This window comes from Scomber japonicus, chromosome 13, assembly GCF_027409825.1.
Source record: "Scomber japonicus isolate fScoJap1 chromosome 13, fScoJap1.pri, whole genome shotgun sequence".
Taxonomy (NCBI): Eukaryota; Metazoa; Chordata; class Actinopteri; order Scombriformes; family Scombridae; genus Scomber; species Scomber japonicus.
In genome coordinates this window covers 20,325,841-20,338,576 of record NC_070590.1, presented here as the reverse complement: position 1 = coordinate 20,338,576, position 12,736 = coordinate 20,325,841, and the positions used below count along the sequence as shown (strand labels likewise).

The 12,736-nt window shown below is 42.9% G+C and overlaps 1 protein-coding gene across 1 annotated transcript; it reads left to right on the top strand.

Annotated features, from left to right (window-relative positions):
- Nucleotides 1-338: 338 nt before the first annotated feature.
- On the top strand, nt 339-12,276 carry LOC128371652 (neuronal tyrosine-phosphorylated phosphoinositide-3-kinase adapter 1). The gene is made up of 7 exons (XM_053332019.1): nt 339-526; nt 7,215-7,582; nt 7,680-8,936; nt 9,114-9,623; nt 9,724-9,966; nt 11,132-11,238; nt 11,845-12,276. Exons 1-7 carry the CDS (start codon nt 339-341, stop codon nt 12,274-12,276), a joined length of 3,105 nt encoding a protein of 1,034 aa, XP_053187994.1.
- The last annotated feature ends 460 nt before the right edge of the window (nt 12,277-12,736 follow it).

The following is a 12,736-nucleotide window of genomic DNA, read 5'->3' as shown; positions in this document are numbered from 1 at the left end:
GCAACCTCCATCATTATGCATCACTGTGTCTGCTTTGAAGGCTGCCAGTTGGAGTAATGGGCAGGATTGACCGCTTTGACACAGTGAGAGTGATAAGCTTTGACTCTCCTGAAGTTCTGCTAGTAATTTGGATTTGATTATTTGGGTTTCTAAGTGTGTTGCCGCATCCCAAAGCAATCACTGTCAATCTTGTCAGCTGCAAGTAGGCTGGAAAGCTGTTGAACATGTTTTTTAATGATTGATGAACTCAAACATTTCCCTTGTTTCTTCTTGTTTAGGTGAGTTGGAGAAGGCTGCCTGTAACATACGTCGCCTTCTCCCGAGTCTTCTTCTATACCATGAACTCTGGCTCTGCCCAGGATGTGGCAGTCGAGCATTTCCTGCGTGACATAGAAAGGCGAAGCAAGCGGCTACACTGCGCTGTGATAGGCTGCGAGGAGGAGAGACCCCGCAGCGACATGAACCTGCTGTATCGTAAGAGCCGTTTGGACTGGAGGCAGAGGGACCAAGAGGGAAGTAAAAAGAGGTGAGAGGATCAGCTCACACGAGCTCTGCATATATGGGATTACATTAGGGTTCAGTTCAGTGGGGATATAAACCTCTTAGCCAGCGTGAATGAGTTTAATTTCCAAATCTCAATTCCAAGCGCAGTTCATGAAGTCAGATGGGTTAGCCTGAAAAGTCTTGGACGAATTTGCATAACAGCACTTCATAATGAAGTTAATATGTTCAGCAGATGAGATAAACTACTATAATATCAGCCAAAATGTCAGAGGGTAAAAGGGGAGCAAAACCCATAAAAAAGAAAATGAAATACAGTTGCCTCATTTGTCTCAACATGATTATTTTGACTTTACATACTTTCATTTGAGGTTCTAACCTTTATGCTTTAATGAGACCATGCATTAGAAGTCACAGCAATGCATCATGTAAATGCATTCTTTCATGGAGCAACTGCTGTATATAGGCCATACACTCCTTTAGCTGTTTTTTTAAAATCCAATTCAAGTCTTTCAATGTGTTGTACTGGTGACGACTGAATACGATCTAATTGTGTGTTAGCTGAGTGAAATAAACACTAGAAAACCTTACCTGTTATGACTTGGAATATGTAAGAACTGTGTTGCTATTAGGTGCAGTCCTCAAAGCTCATCCTAGTACCCTTTCAGTAGGATTCAAGAGTTGTTGTAAAATGAGGCGCAGTGTGTGTGTTCAGGGCTCTAATTTTCTCCACTATAACGACACAGTTAGCTGCTGATTTATCAGGCCCTGTTCCTCTTTTTGGACATCTTCCAGTGAAAGTGAAAAGTGATAATAATAAATCACCACACAGACGGTAATAAAAATAATAATAACTTCTACCACTACTACTGCTTCTACTAATGATAATATTAGTAGCTTCTTCTAACCAATTTGTTGTAATTGCAGTTTTTATGTGATTTAGAGTCAAATCAAATCAAATGTATCCAACAGCATTTTACAGTCATCCAAGCATCAAAACAAACTAATTCAATTACAAAAGAACCAATTCAATCACACTACATAAGTGGGCAAAACAGTTGACAGCAGCATAACATCATCACACTCTGAATCACAGTCGTGACAGTGTTGTCTTGAAATGAGTGTGTGCATGCCTGTGAGTGAGTGATCTCATGTTTCTGAGTGTGTGTTTCTGGGACAGAGGAGAGATGTTCCGTTCAAATGTGAGTCACCTATAATCCACCAATTCCACGCTGTTTGAGGGGCTGTTTGTGCTGTGGAGGGAGAGCATCAAAGACAACAATTCAGTTCGTCTCCAAGTGTCATCCAGTGCTTCCTGACTCACAGCAGTAATTTGAGGCATTCGTGTTGGCAGCAGAGATCAACGTCATGGCAGCATCAAGCCAGTGGAGGTGTAGGGCAGCGAGTGGGACAACGGGACATGATGAGCAATGAAAGCAGAGCCAGGCAGGGCCAGAGCAGCAGAGGTGAGAAGCAGGACATGACCGGTGATGATTATGAACAGGACAGGGTCAGGGATGAAACTGCACTGGGACGAAAGGATGGAAACCAAATGGACTCAGGGCAGGACCAGTGACGACTGCAGGGCCAGTGGGAGCAAGAGAGGGCGGGAGGTGGGGGCAGGACAGAGGGACAAAGAAAACGATGTGAAGGGCACAGGTAGACAGTTTGAGATCTCCAGCAGGCCCTCAGGAGAGAAATCACATTTATAAAGCACAGACGGTGGTGGAGATACAGAATGGTAAATAGGTGAGTTTCAATATGAGTTTTAAAAATAGACAAGGTTTCTTATGGCAGACAGACTATTCCCAGTAGTGGTGACTGGTGGAAGAAAACCTTGCTGCCAGCTTAGGTTTTATTAATTCTTGCACAGAATTATGAGACCAGTGTGAACGGGCCAACATGGGTGTAGTCTGGCACTTCCGGGTATATGGCAGAGAGAGAGGGAGAGCTTTACAAATCTCTATGAAGCAAGTCAGTAATTGATATTCAGTTGGACTATTGGACTGAGATGGATGAATAATAGACAAATGAATATATCTATATCTATATATATATATATAGATATAGATATAGATATATATATATATGAAAAAAATGCAAATACATTTAATGAAACATTTTTATGGGTGAAAGTAAAGGGGGGAATTTAGTTAGCTTTCATCAGACGGATACCAATTCACATTTCAACTTTGATATCATTTACATGCTGAAACTGAAGTCTTATTGCAAAACTCACTTTCTAAACTTTTGCCATGAATGTCCAGGATGCAGTTTATAAATTTGTTATGAACTGTTTAATAATCATTAGCACATCTCTCTTGGTTCTCCATAAGCAAGTGCAAGGCCGTGTTTGTATAAATAATAAAGTAAATAACTTGCACTCTGCTCAGTGTTAGGAAGTTGATGTTAGCTTCACATGGTTGAAATGATCTCTGAGTTCTGTAATATTTGTAAGGTAAAAAAACCCCCTGAACATTTAGAAATATTTTTAATGCTAAGAGAAAATTCCGCTTCTTTGTCCAGTCATGTTAAATTAACTGTGTTGTGGGGCCAAAAATCATGATTTAAATAACACTCTTCTACTATGGAGACATCAATTGAATGACTAATGGGTAAAATCTGAGAAAACAGATAATTTTAGGCATATATACCGATACCTAACAACAAAGGCCAAGAGCCAACCTCTTTATGCATGCAGTGATTTTCTCCCACGTAGCATAATGTCTTACAGACTGGTCTCATGCAAGCATGACAACTCAGAATCCAGTTCAGTTTCTTTACAAACAGGCACTAAACGCACTTAACTAAAAGGCCAATATCCTAATAGTTTGAAACATTCTGCAGGTGCGCATCTCATCTTGAAGGTCTTACATGGGCTTGTACTCTCTCACTGAGCCAGTTCATGCAGAAGGATAGTAGCAGCAGCAGCAATTACCAGAGAGGACTGTGTTTTAGTACAGATGTATCAAGTTTGGGTTAACAGTCTTCTCAGTCTGAGCCACCCACTACTAGAATAGTCTACCTATTGAATTAAGAGAGAGCACTTATCACCTAACCTTTAAGCATGAACTTAAGATATGGCTTGAAGCAAACCAAACTTAAAAATATGAGTAATGATACTACCTTATCTCTGGCACTGCATTTACATACTCTCATTTTTTTAATATATATATTTATATATATATATATATATATATATATATATATATATATATGTGTGTGTGTGTTTTTATTGTATTATATTGTATTGTAGTACTTGTTGAAGCATTGTATTGATGATATTAGGTCTCTCATTTGTAATTACCTGCCCAGGCACTACTAATGATAATTTGCATAGTAGCTAACTCTGGCACATTTACATTGATGTGAAAACTGAAATGTTGATTAATGTGCACTGGCCCAGATTGTGAGCAGGTTTCTTCCCTCTCTCTGCATATATCTCAGCTACCCACTGTCTGCATGTGACTGTTATTCATGCTGAGCTCATCTGATGTGGGTATGAATGTGGGATGATGTTAAATTTGTTAAATAGATAAGGTTGATGAATATTGATTGGTTTTTAAAAAAACCCATCCTCATTTCCTTTTAGTGACACTGAACAAACACTTTGTTGCACTATCACATACAAGTTTAGTTCAAAGCTATGTTTGAACTCACCTAACCTCTTTTATGCATACATCAAACCCAGAGTGGAGAGATATTTGTATCCAAACCATAATATCTTAATCACATGTTTCAAAGCACTTTCAGACCATCAACATTTATTCTGGCTGATCTAGCATCATCCAGTTTAGTTATGAACATAATATGTTGCAGCTGAATGTGAATGCACAAACATAAAACAGTCTTTATCACATCAGTTAAAATGTGAAAGTTTAGGTTAGTGTTTAAAATGAGTTTCAGGCATGCAAAGATAATTATTATCCTGCTAAAGTCTCAAGAAGTCATTATCTGACTGAGACATAGTTATAAATGAAAATGTATTTTTGTCTTTCTCTTTAGGGCCACCTACGAGTGTGAATCACATGTTGGCAAATAATACTACAATGATACTATTAGAAGAATCAGGAGACAAAGCTGGTTCTTTATTCTTTATTGCTATGAGTCAAACCACCAGGCAGTTTCACTCGTGCAATTTTCTTCCAGTCACAGAAGAAGAATCACATCAGTCTAAACCCACACAAGAGACAACCCATAACTTAAGGCAGTCAATTAAAGTGTCGTGTATTGTGTCAAATATGTCAGTGAGGTCCAACAGAATGAGGACAGTTAAACACTCAAAGTCAACGCTCAACCTTAACACATCTCAAACTTTAACAAGAGATGACTTACTGCTATGATTTGCCCTCAAACCAGATCGGATGTTCTTAAAGATAAGATCATATTTTTCAGCCGTTTTAAACACAACTGGTTCTTAAACTTTGCCCCAAAAAAGGTAAATTAGAAATAAGATGGTAGGTGCTAAGGGCAGGATTATCTCATTTAGATTCCTTCAGCAAAAGCTTTATCACCATTGTCTTAAAGGCTTCTGGGAATATCTCACACTCTGAGGAGATGATGTTCAAGAACCTATAGGTGTTAATAAGGTTACAGAGGAGCAGCGGGTGATCTCAGGCTGTTTTGACATCTCATAAGATGAATATCTAACCTTTGTCTGCTGGAAGTCATATGATTTTGAAGACAACAAAGACAATATTTCATTATTGCACAAAGATTACTTTTGTTCTTAGTTGTGATACAACATTTGATTGAAATTATTTCGAGACACCTGAAACTTATGTAGGCAAGTAATCCAGGTATGGACTTCGGACAGATCAAGACAGCACGAGAGGAATCTTCCTTGAAGTATTTATGTTTAATTCATCGTTACTTATCGAGCTCCATTCATTATTAAAACGGTGCATCAGATCACGTGAAGACAGCAATCAGATCCAGTAATAAGCAAGAGCTACTATTGAATAATCAATGTGTCCTGAATTAACAAGGTTCAACTCACTCTTAAGGTACAGATTTTCATTTTGTGAACAAGAGCCAGAAGCACTTTTTTTTTACTGTAGAGAATACAGGATTAAGTGTTAAAGGAAAATTTCAACACTAATAATCTTTGTTGTACACGGTTGAATGAGAGGATTGACATCAATTTCTAAGCTGATTTTGTTACCTTCAGACCGAGCCTGGCTAGCTGTTTCTCCATTTCCAGTCTCTATGCTAAGCTAAGCAAAATAAAGCTTCTGGCTTTAACAGTTGTCTGACATAATAGCAATGTTTAACTTCTCATCTAACTGTCAGCAAGACAGCAAATAAGTGTATTTTCCAAAATCTAATGCTTTAAGTTGCAGTTACTGTAGATTATGTAACACAACAAAAAACAGCAGAGAATAAAGAAAGTCCTGATAGTTGTTGAACAGCTGACTCTTTGGTCTTGATTTCAAGATGTTCAGAGCTTCTTCTGCCCTTAGAAGAAGTAAGGAAAAAACAGAGCACTTCAAGATGCCTGGAGGAGCAGCTCAGCCTCTGTTCTGGGCTAAATTTGGCCCTGTAGTATCTATGTCGATTGTGAGGAGTCACAAGTACATCTCCACAGGCATTCAAGGGCGCAAACATACTCACACAGATGCAAACACACTCTTTGCTATACCACACACATAAACACACATATCCGGGCACTCACACACAGTGGTTATGATGAAAAGAAAATAGGAACCTCTGTATTCTCCAGGATGAGCAGCCTCAGTGCTGCTTCTGCTGCTTGCTCGATGTTGACTGCAAATTGTAAGCTCCAGTTGTCTTCCTGTGTGCTTCACTGCCTCACAACTGATCTAAAAGAGAGCACTGCGTGACCTGTAGTCATATGTTGCCACATAATAATCATGCATTTGAGCCATTTAATTACACACTCAAAAACACAATTTCAAACACACAATTTCAAACATGTAGACACAGATGTGGTTATCCAGATGTGCTCCCTGCACAGGTCATTTCTTCCTCCATTGCTGTAGTAAATTCTGTGATATATATATATACAAATTTATGTCAACAACTTAAACTATGTTATAATAAAAAGGTAAGCACTTGGATCTAGCAGTGTTAATGTAATAAAAGATATCTAGTATGTTCAGCCAAAAAAAAGGAATACAATTCTACATATTGCTCAGTTTGGTAAAACAGTGCAATATTTTCCCACTATTTCTCCCTTCATTTTTATTTATTGCTTTGGGAGTTTGTGTCATTGGTGATTTCAAAGCCAAACCATGAAATACATGACAATCACAACTGTTCCCATGGTAACAGATTAAATTCTTCAGACGACAGTGAGAGCAGACTACAGATGTGGGTTGAGGATATAAAGAAAAAGGGAATTCCAGCAGCACACTAAGATCACACTAAGAGCACTTTGTTTTTGACAAGGGAATTGATTTCCTAATTAAATGTGTTTGAGGGTAAAGCAGATGTGGAGGAATGGAGATGGAGAGATATGGGAATGCAAAAGATGAAGGTACCTCTAGGGCTTTCCCTTTTTGCAGCGAAAAGCCCTGCAGGCATTTTTTTTATTGCAAAGGCGATATTTGAAGACCAAAGAGAGAGAGTGAGGAAAGAAGGAGGTCAATAATATAAAGGATACAGTAGTGTATGAATGTTTTTTTTCTTAACTATGATTTCCTCATGCTTCCAAATTTCTCAACCTATACAACCCTTTTCCCAAATTGCAGCTCCACCCAAAATGACCCTTCAGCTACCGTCGGCAAAGTCAGAGACTTGGCTTCTTTCCGCCGGCACTTCCGGATGGGTTTCATGACCATGCCAGCCTCCCAGGACCTGTCCCCTCACTCCTGTGCCTCCGCCATGGCGCCACGCTCACAGTCCTGCCATGCGGTCGGTGCTGGGGATGCAAGTCTAGAGAATGGAGACTACTCTGACACCCAGTCACAACATGGTGGGCGCTGCCCTCCGGCCAAACCCAAACGTCACCCCAGCACTCGCCTCAGCTCCTCATCCGCTGACAGCAGAGGACCTCCTGAAACGCCGCCACCTCCCCCGCCCTCTCATTCACAGAACAAACACTCAGAAAAGAAAAATGGTAAGAAGGATATTTCCAGATGCACGTTCTACTGAGAGAATTTCTTTATTTTCTTGAGATTATTGCGATTCTTGATATTTTCTTTTATTCTTTTAAGCCATGAAGAAGTCTGACTCTGGGGAGATGGGTTCAAAGAAGGTTCCTCCTTTAAAGCCCAAGAGAAGTCCCAGCACCCAGCTTTCCTTTGACCCCCTTCCTCCACGTGTGCCTCCTTCTGCCACATCCCTGCCTTTCCAGGCAGGAGACTCTCAAATTCAGACAGGAGACGGGGAGGATGAGCCAGTCTATATAGAGATGGTGGGCCAGGTGTTCACCAGAGACAGCCAGACCGCCACCCCCCACCCTGTCACCCCTGTGGCCACCACACCTGACTCTGATTCAGACCAGAGTGAGGCTATCTATGAGGAGATGAAATACCCATTGCAAGAGGACAGAGAGTCCCATAGACACCCCCCACCCAAACACGAAAAACTGAAATCCTCTAAACATTACCATGTCACCCCATCTTCCTCCAACAGCTCCTCCTCTCTGCCACGCCCATCCTCTTCCTCTCCCTCCTACTCCAAACCCAAAGCCACTGTGTCGATCTCTCATTCATCTCCTCTGCCCTCCTCCACATCCTCCACCCCTGTCCCCCAGGTCCTTTCTGCCAGTCCCCACACCCCACGAGCTCCTACTCCCTACCTGCTACAAGGGGGTAAATCTGAGCCCGAGTCCAACACGAAAATCCCAGCCCCTTTTCCCAACCTTCTACAACACCGGCCCCCACTGCTGGCCTTTCCTCAGCCCGCAGCAGCCTCCAGTGGGGTCGGGGTGCAAAACAAGGTTTCTGCCTCTGCTAAAATGGGGACTCAAACGTCCAGCGTGACAACTCAAGCCAGCACCTCCTCCTCAACTTCCTCTAATGTATCTGTATCCATGTCAGGCTCTAAGGAGTCGTCGGGAGGAAGTATAACGCCGCAGGACAAACACAGCAGAGACGCCCAGTTGGGCCCTGCTCCTGGACTGAGAGCCAGGAGTCACTCAACACCTCTGCCTCCATCCTCCAAATCCACGTCCCCTTTCTCCCATCACCACCACCACCCTCACCACCGCCCCTCGCACTACCATCACTATCGTAAGCCAGAAAGAGGGGACTCTCCTGCTCCGACCAAGAGCAGCTCTCAGACTTCGACACAGGCCACCGTCCAGACCCAAACCTCAAGTACAGGCAAGGAGGGCAAATCGGTTAGCTTCCTCTTAAAGACAGATAAAGGAGAGAGGGATAAGGACAGAGACAAGGAAAGAGATCGGGACCGAGACCGAGATCGAGATCGAGATAGAGATAGAGATAGAGATAGAGATAGAGATAGAGACAGGGACAGGGATAGGGACAGGGATCGGGGTAGAGACAGGGACAGAGAAAAGGAAAAAGACAAGGAAAGAGATAGAGACAAGGACAGGGATAGAGAAAGAGAAAGAGACAGAGAAAGAGACAGAGAAAGGGATCGGGACAGGGATCGGGACAGGGATCGAGATAGGGATCGGGATCATCGTGACAGGGATCGTGACAGGGATCGTGACAGGGATCGTGACAGGGATCGTGACAGGGACGGAGGGCCGCACTCCTTACAGATGGATATCATCACTAGCAGCCAAACAACTCATAGCAGCACCAGCTCAACCCCTACACCATTATCTTCATCCCAGCGTCCTCATTCTCGTCCACACCTCCGCTCTCACACTCCTCATGGCCTGCCAGCATACAAGCCTCCCTCCTCAGACAGCCCCCTGCTGTGGACCTACCCCTCCGGTGGCTTCCGTAGACCGCCCGCTTACGAGAGCTTGAGAGGAAGCTCTCAGATGCCAAGTCTGCAACAGCCCTCGAGTCTTACGGGTGTAGGTGAGGGGGCATCTAAGAGTAACGGAGGGTCCACGTCCCTCCAGTCCAAAGTTGGCTTCATGCCATGGGACAGCAGTGCCAGCTTAGCCGCAGATGAGGGGTCTTACTGGCCCATGCAGAGGAAATTGTCCTTCAGCCACGGGAGCAGAGAGACAGAGAGTAAGTCAGGGGTCATTTTGGATGTAATGTGCAGATGGTATTTTGAAAAAAGAAATCAGTATCTTGAAGGTATTTCATTCTGTTCCTTCCCCTGTATCAGAGGACGAAGGACGCACATGGAATGGCAGTGCTGATGCCCTGTTAAGGATGGATAAAGAAGAGTTAGGGATGGGGTCTCGTGGAGGCCACTCAGGCATCCCGGTCCACTTCAGTGGTGCCACCAGCAGGGCCCTTGGTCACAGTGAGTCCTTGGCAGGCGTGGACAGCAGCCCAGGATTCAGAGCCCTGCCCAGAGTGGGGCTGCCTCTTCCCTGCCAGACTTTCCCTGCCTGTCGCAATGGAGGTAGGCATAATCTTTTCAGTCATAGCTTCTAAAAAAGACAAACAAGAAAACCACATTATCCTCTTTAGGAAGGAACTACATACTGTGAGCAGATTTACATGGGGATTCTTCTGCTGCCTGGGTGATGATGAAGCTCTTGAATTTGGACAGCCAGCTTGTTTTTTTTGCCCTTGTTAGGCAAAGCTTCACACCCCCAGAATTTAGGAAGAGATCAACTTTCCCCGTCTAAGTTATTTTTTTGTTTACTAAAGTAGAGATTTAAACTGGCAGAGGCTCTCCTCTGTCCAGCACATCATGCTGTACTGAAGTTAGCCTTGAAGCCTCTGTGTCTCTTTGTCAGTCACATATTCACTCAAGGCCTTCCTCCAAAGACAGAGAGATGCTGGTTACCCTGAGAATCAGTGCAATACTTTCCTTTAAGCAGAGCCAATAAAAGAAGGGTTTGATAAACAGGCCCTCATCCCCGCATACACACATATTCATGAGCCCTGGGCACATTTCATACTGTTAACAATGTACATTGTGGCAAACCCAGTTGTTTAAAGCACATTATAATTGAATTAAATGCAGTTATATCAGCTAAGTACATAAACAGACTGGGTGTAAATAATATTACAGGTAAGCCTCTTAAGTAAACTGATATTAAAGGAAACTATAATATAGAGTGGAACCCTTCACCAACAGTCAAATATCTGTTTCACTCAAATCATTTCTGTCACTTCATTGTTAAACCTATTTTTGATATTTAAAAAAAAAAAGTAGAATATTAAATTAACTCTCAATCTTATTTTGGTTCTGTCTGGATAAACAATAATTGCAGAATAGCGGAAATTGCAGATCAGGATCACCACCAAGATTAAATTATGTGTTCCTGTCCAATAAATGTAATGGTCGTGTGTTTACAAGATAATATAAGATATTCAGCTGTCAGACAAACAGTGACACAACAAATCTCTGTGAAAGCGTTCCTGCATTAATAAAAATGTGTTGCTCCAGTATCCATTGTTTGTGATGTTAATATAACTTTATAATTGTCTAACTGTTTAGAATATGACAAGCACACAATGTACAAAGGCTAAGTAAATATTCATAGCTCTGTGTGTTGAAATGAAAAGTTATGTTCCATTGTTCTCATTAGCAGGCACAAATGTTTGTTTCTTTACAGAAGTGGGGCGGCTGGGCCGCTCCTCCTCTGCTGCTGGAGTGAGACAGGTGGGTGGAGGAGACGTCCCGAGACAGAGCAGTCTACCAGCACGAGAAGCCCTGAATCAGGTGAATATATAATACCCAGCCTTATAACTTTAGACGCTATTAACTTCATTCATGGCAGATTTGGGAACGAACATTAATATTGTTCTCATTATGGTTCCCCTCCTGCTATCCTGCTAGAGACAGTGCTCCTGCAGATCTATTTATAGCAGGTAGATTTGCCCACTGAGCAGAATAAGGTTCTGGCTTGCCTCAAAAGGATAAGAACAGCAAAGGTATATGACGTAGGCATATATGTAATCAGTAAATGTTAGAGAATAGAGGATGAAAGAACATGCTGTACTATGTTTTGGAGTGATGAGCTGCAGTCTTCTGGCAGCACATTTTGCCCAGATTCTGGCTGCATAGCAAGTGCTGACGCAGTTTGAGTGTGCTGCAGAGACTGTCTGCATGCGTCTGGTTGACCCTCCCTCAACCTTTATTAGATGAAGCAGTGCTGCATCCTCCTGGCAGCCCATAGGAACTGCAGTATTATTCAACATGTGCTATGATTGGTTGTTATTGCAGATAGCACTGCAGTGATCTTTCAGGTTTGTTAGAAATTGAAATACAGAATGTTCATAAAGCACTACATAAATTCACTGATTTGACTGTTTTCAATGTGTTCAGCTGCATGGTCTGGCCCAACCTCAAGTGCCCTGCAGTCCCAGCAGTCCCAGTGTGTCTCGGCAGCAGCAGCAGCTTCAGCTACACCAGCAGCAGCTGCAGTTAAAGCAGCAGCTCCAGCAGCTTCAGCAACAGCACCACCTGCAGTTGCAGTTCCAGCAGCTCGCCCAGCTGGCACAGGGACAGCCTTCTGTCAGCGGGGGCACCATCCCTTCCACAACGCAGACCCAGAGAGATGGAAAGCTGCTGGAAGTCATTGAGCGCAAACGCTGCCTGTGCAAAGAGATCAAGGCCCACAGGCGGCCTGACAAAAGCCTGTGCAAGCAGGACAGCATGCCCATCCTCCCTAGCTGGAGACGGACACCTGAGCCTCGTAAGACTGGCACGCCACCATGCCAGAGGCCGCAGGCCGTCGTGTGGGACACGGCTATCTGAGGTGGAGGGACAAGCCGGCGAGCACAGCACTGTAGAGAGATACACACAGATGAGTCGAAGGTGGTTAAACAATTAATAAGAGACGAGAGTAAAAATGGGTTCAGTAACTGGAAGATCCTTTAAGGGGTGTTGTTACCACAGAGGAACGATGGAGAAATTAGCTTGTGCTCTTATTGTGTGATCTGAGAACAGTGATGAAAGTTATTGTAGACTTTGAATTCATTTAAGAGAAGAAAAAAATGAAAGTTGTTGATAAGGAAGGGTGAAGTGAAACAAGTATTACAATCAAACAGTTGATTTGTACTTGTTCTGTACTGTGTCCTTCTTGATGTGTTCTAATTGCCAATGATTTTTGCCACAAAACACCAGTATTATTGCTACAAAACGAAGACACCAACTCGATAATAATGGGTGGGATGTCTTCAGAGTTTGGTGTTGCCAAATTTCCTCCTGACTACTT

Bases quoted from the DNA above. Each gene is read 5' to 3' on its own strand.
- LOC128371652 (XM_053332019.1), top strand. From the start codon at position 339: ATGAACTCTGGCTCTGCCCAGGATGTGGCAGTCGAGCATTTCCTGCGT. The intron at 9,624-9,723 runs GTAAGTCAGGGG...CCCCTGTATCAG, and splicing joins CGGGAGCAGAGAGACAGAGA to AGGACGAAGGACGCACATGG. The intron at 11,239-11,844 runs GTGAATATATAA...CAATGTGTTCAG, and splicing joins CACGAGAAGCCCTGAATCAG to CTGCATGGTCTGGCCCAACC.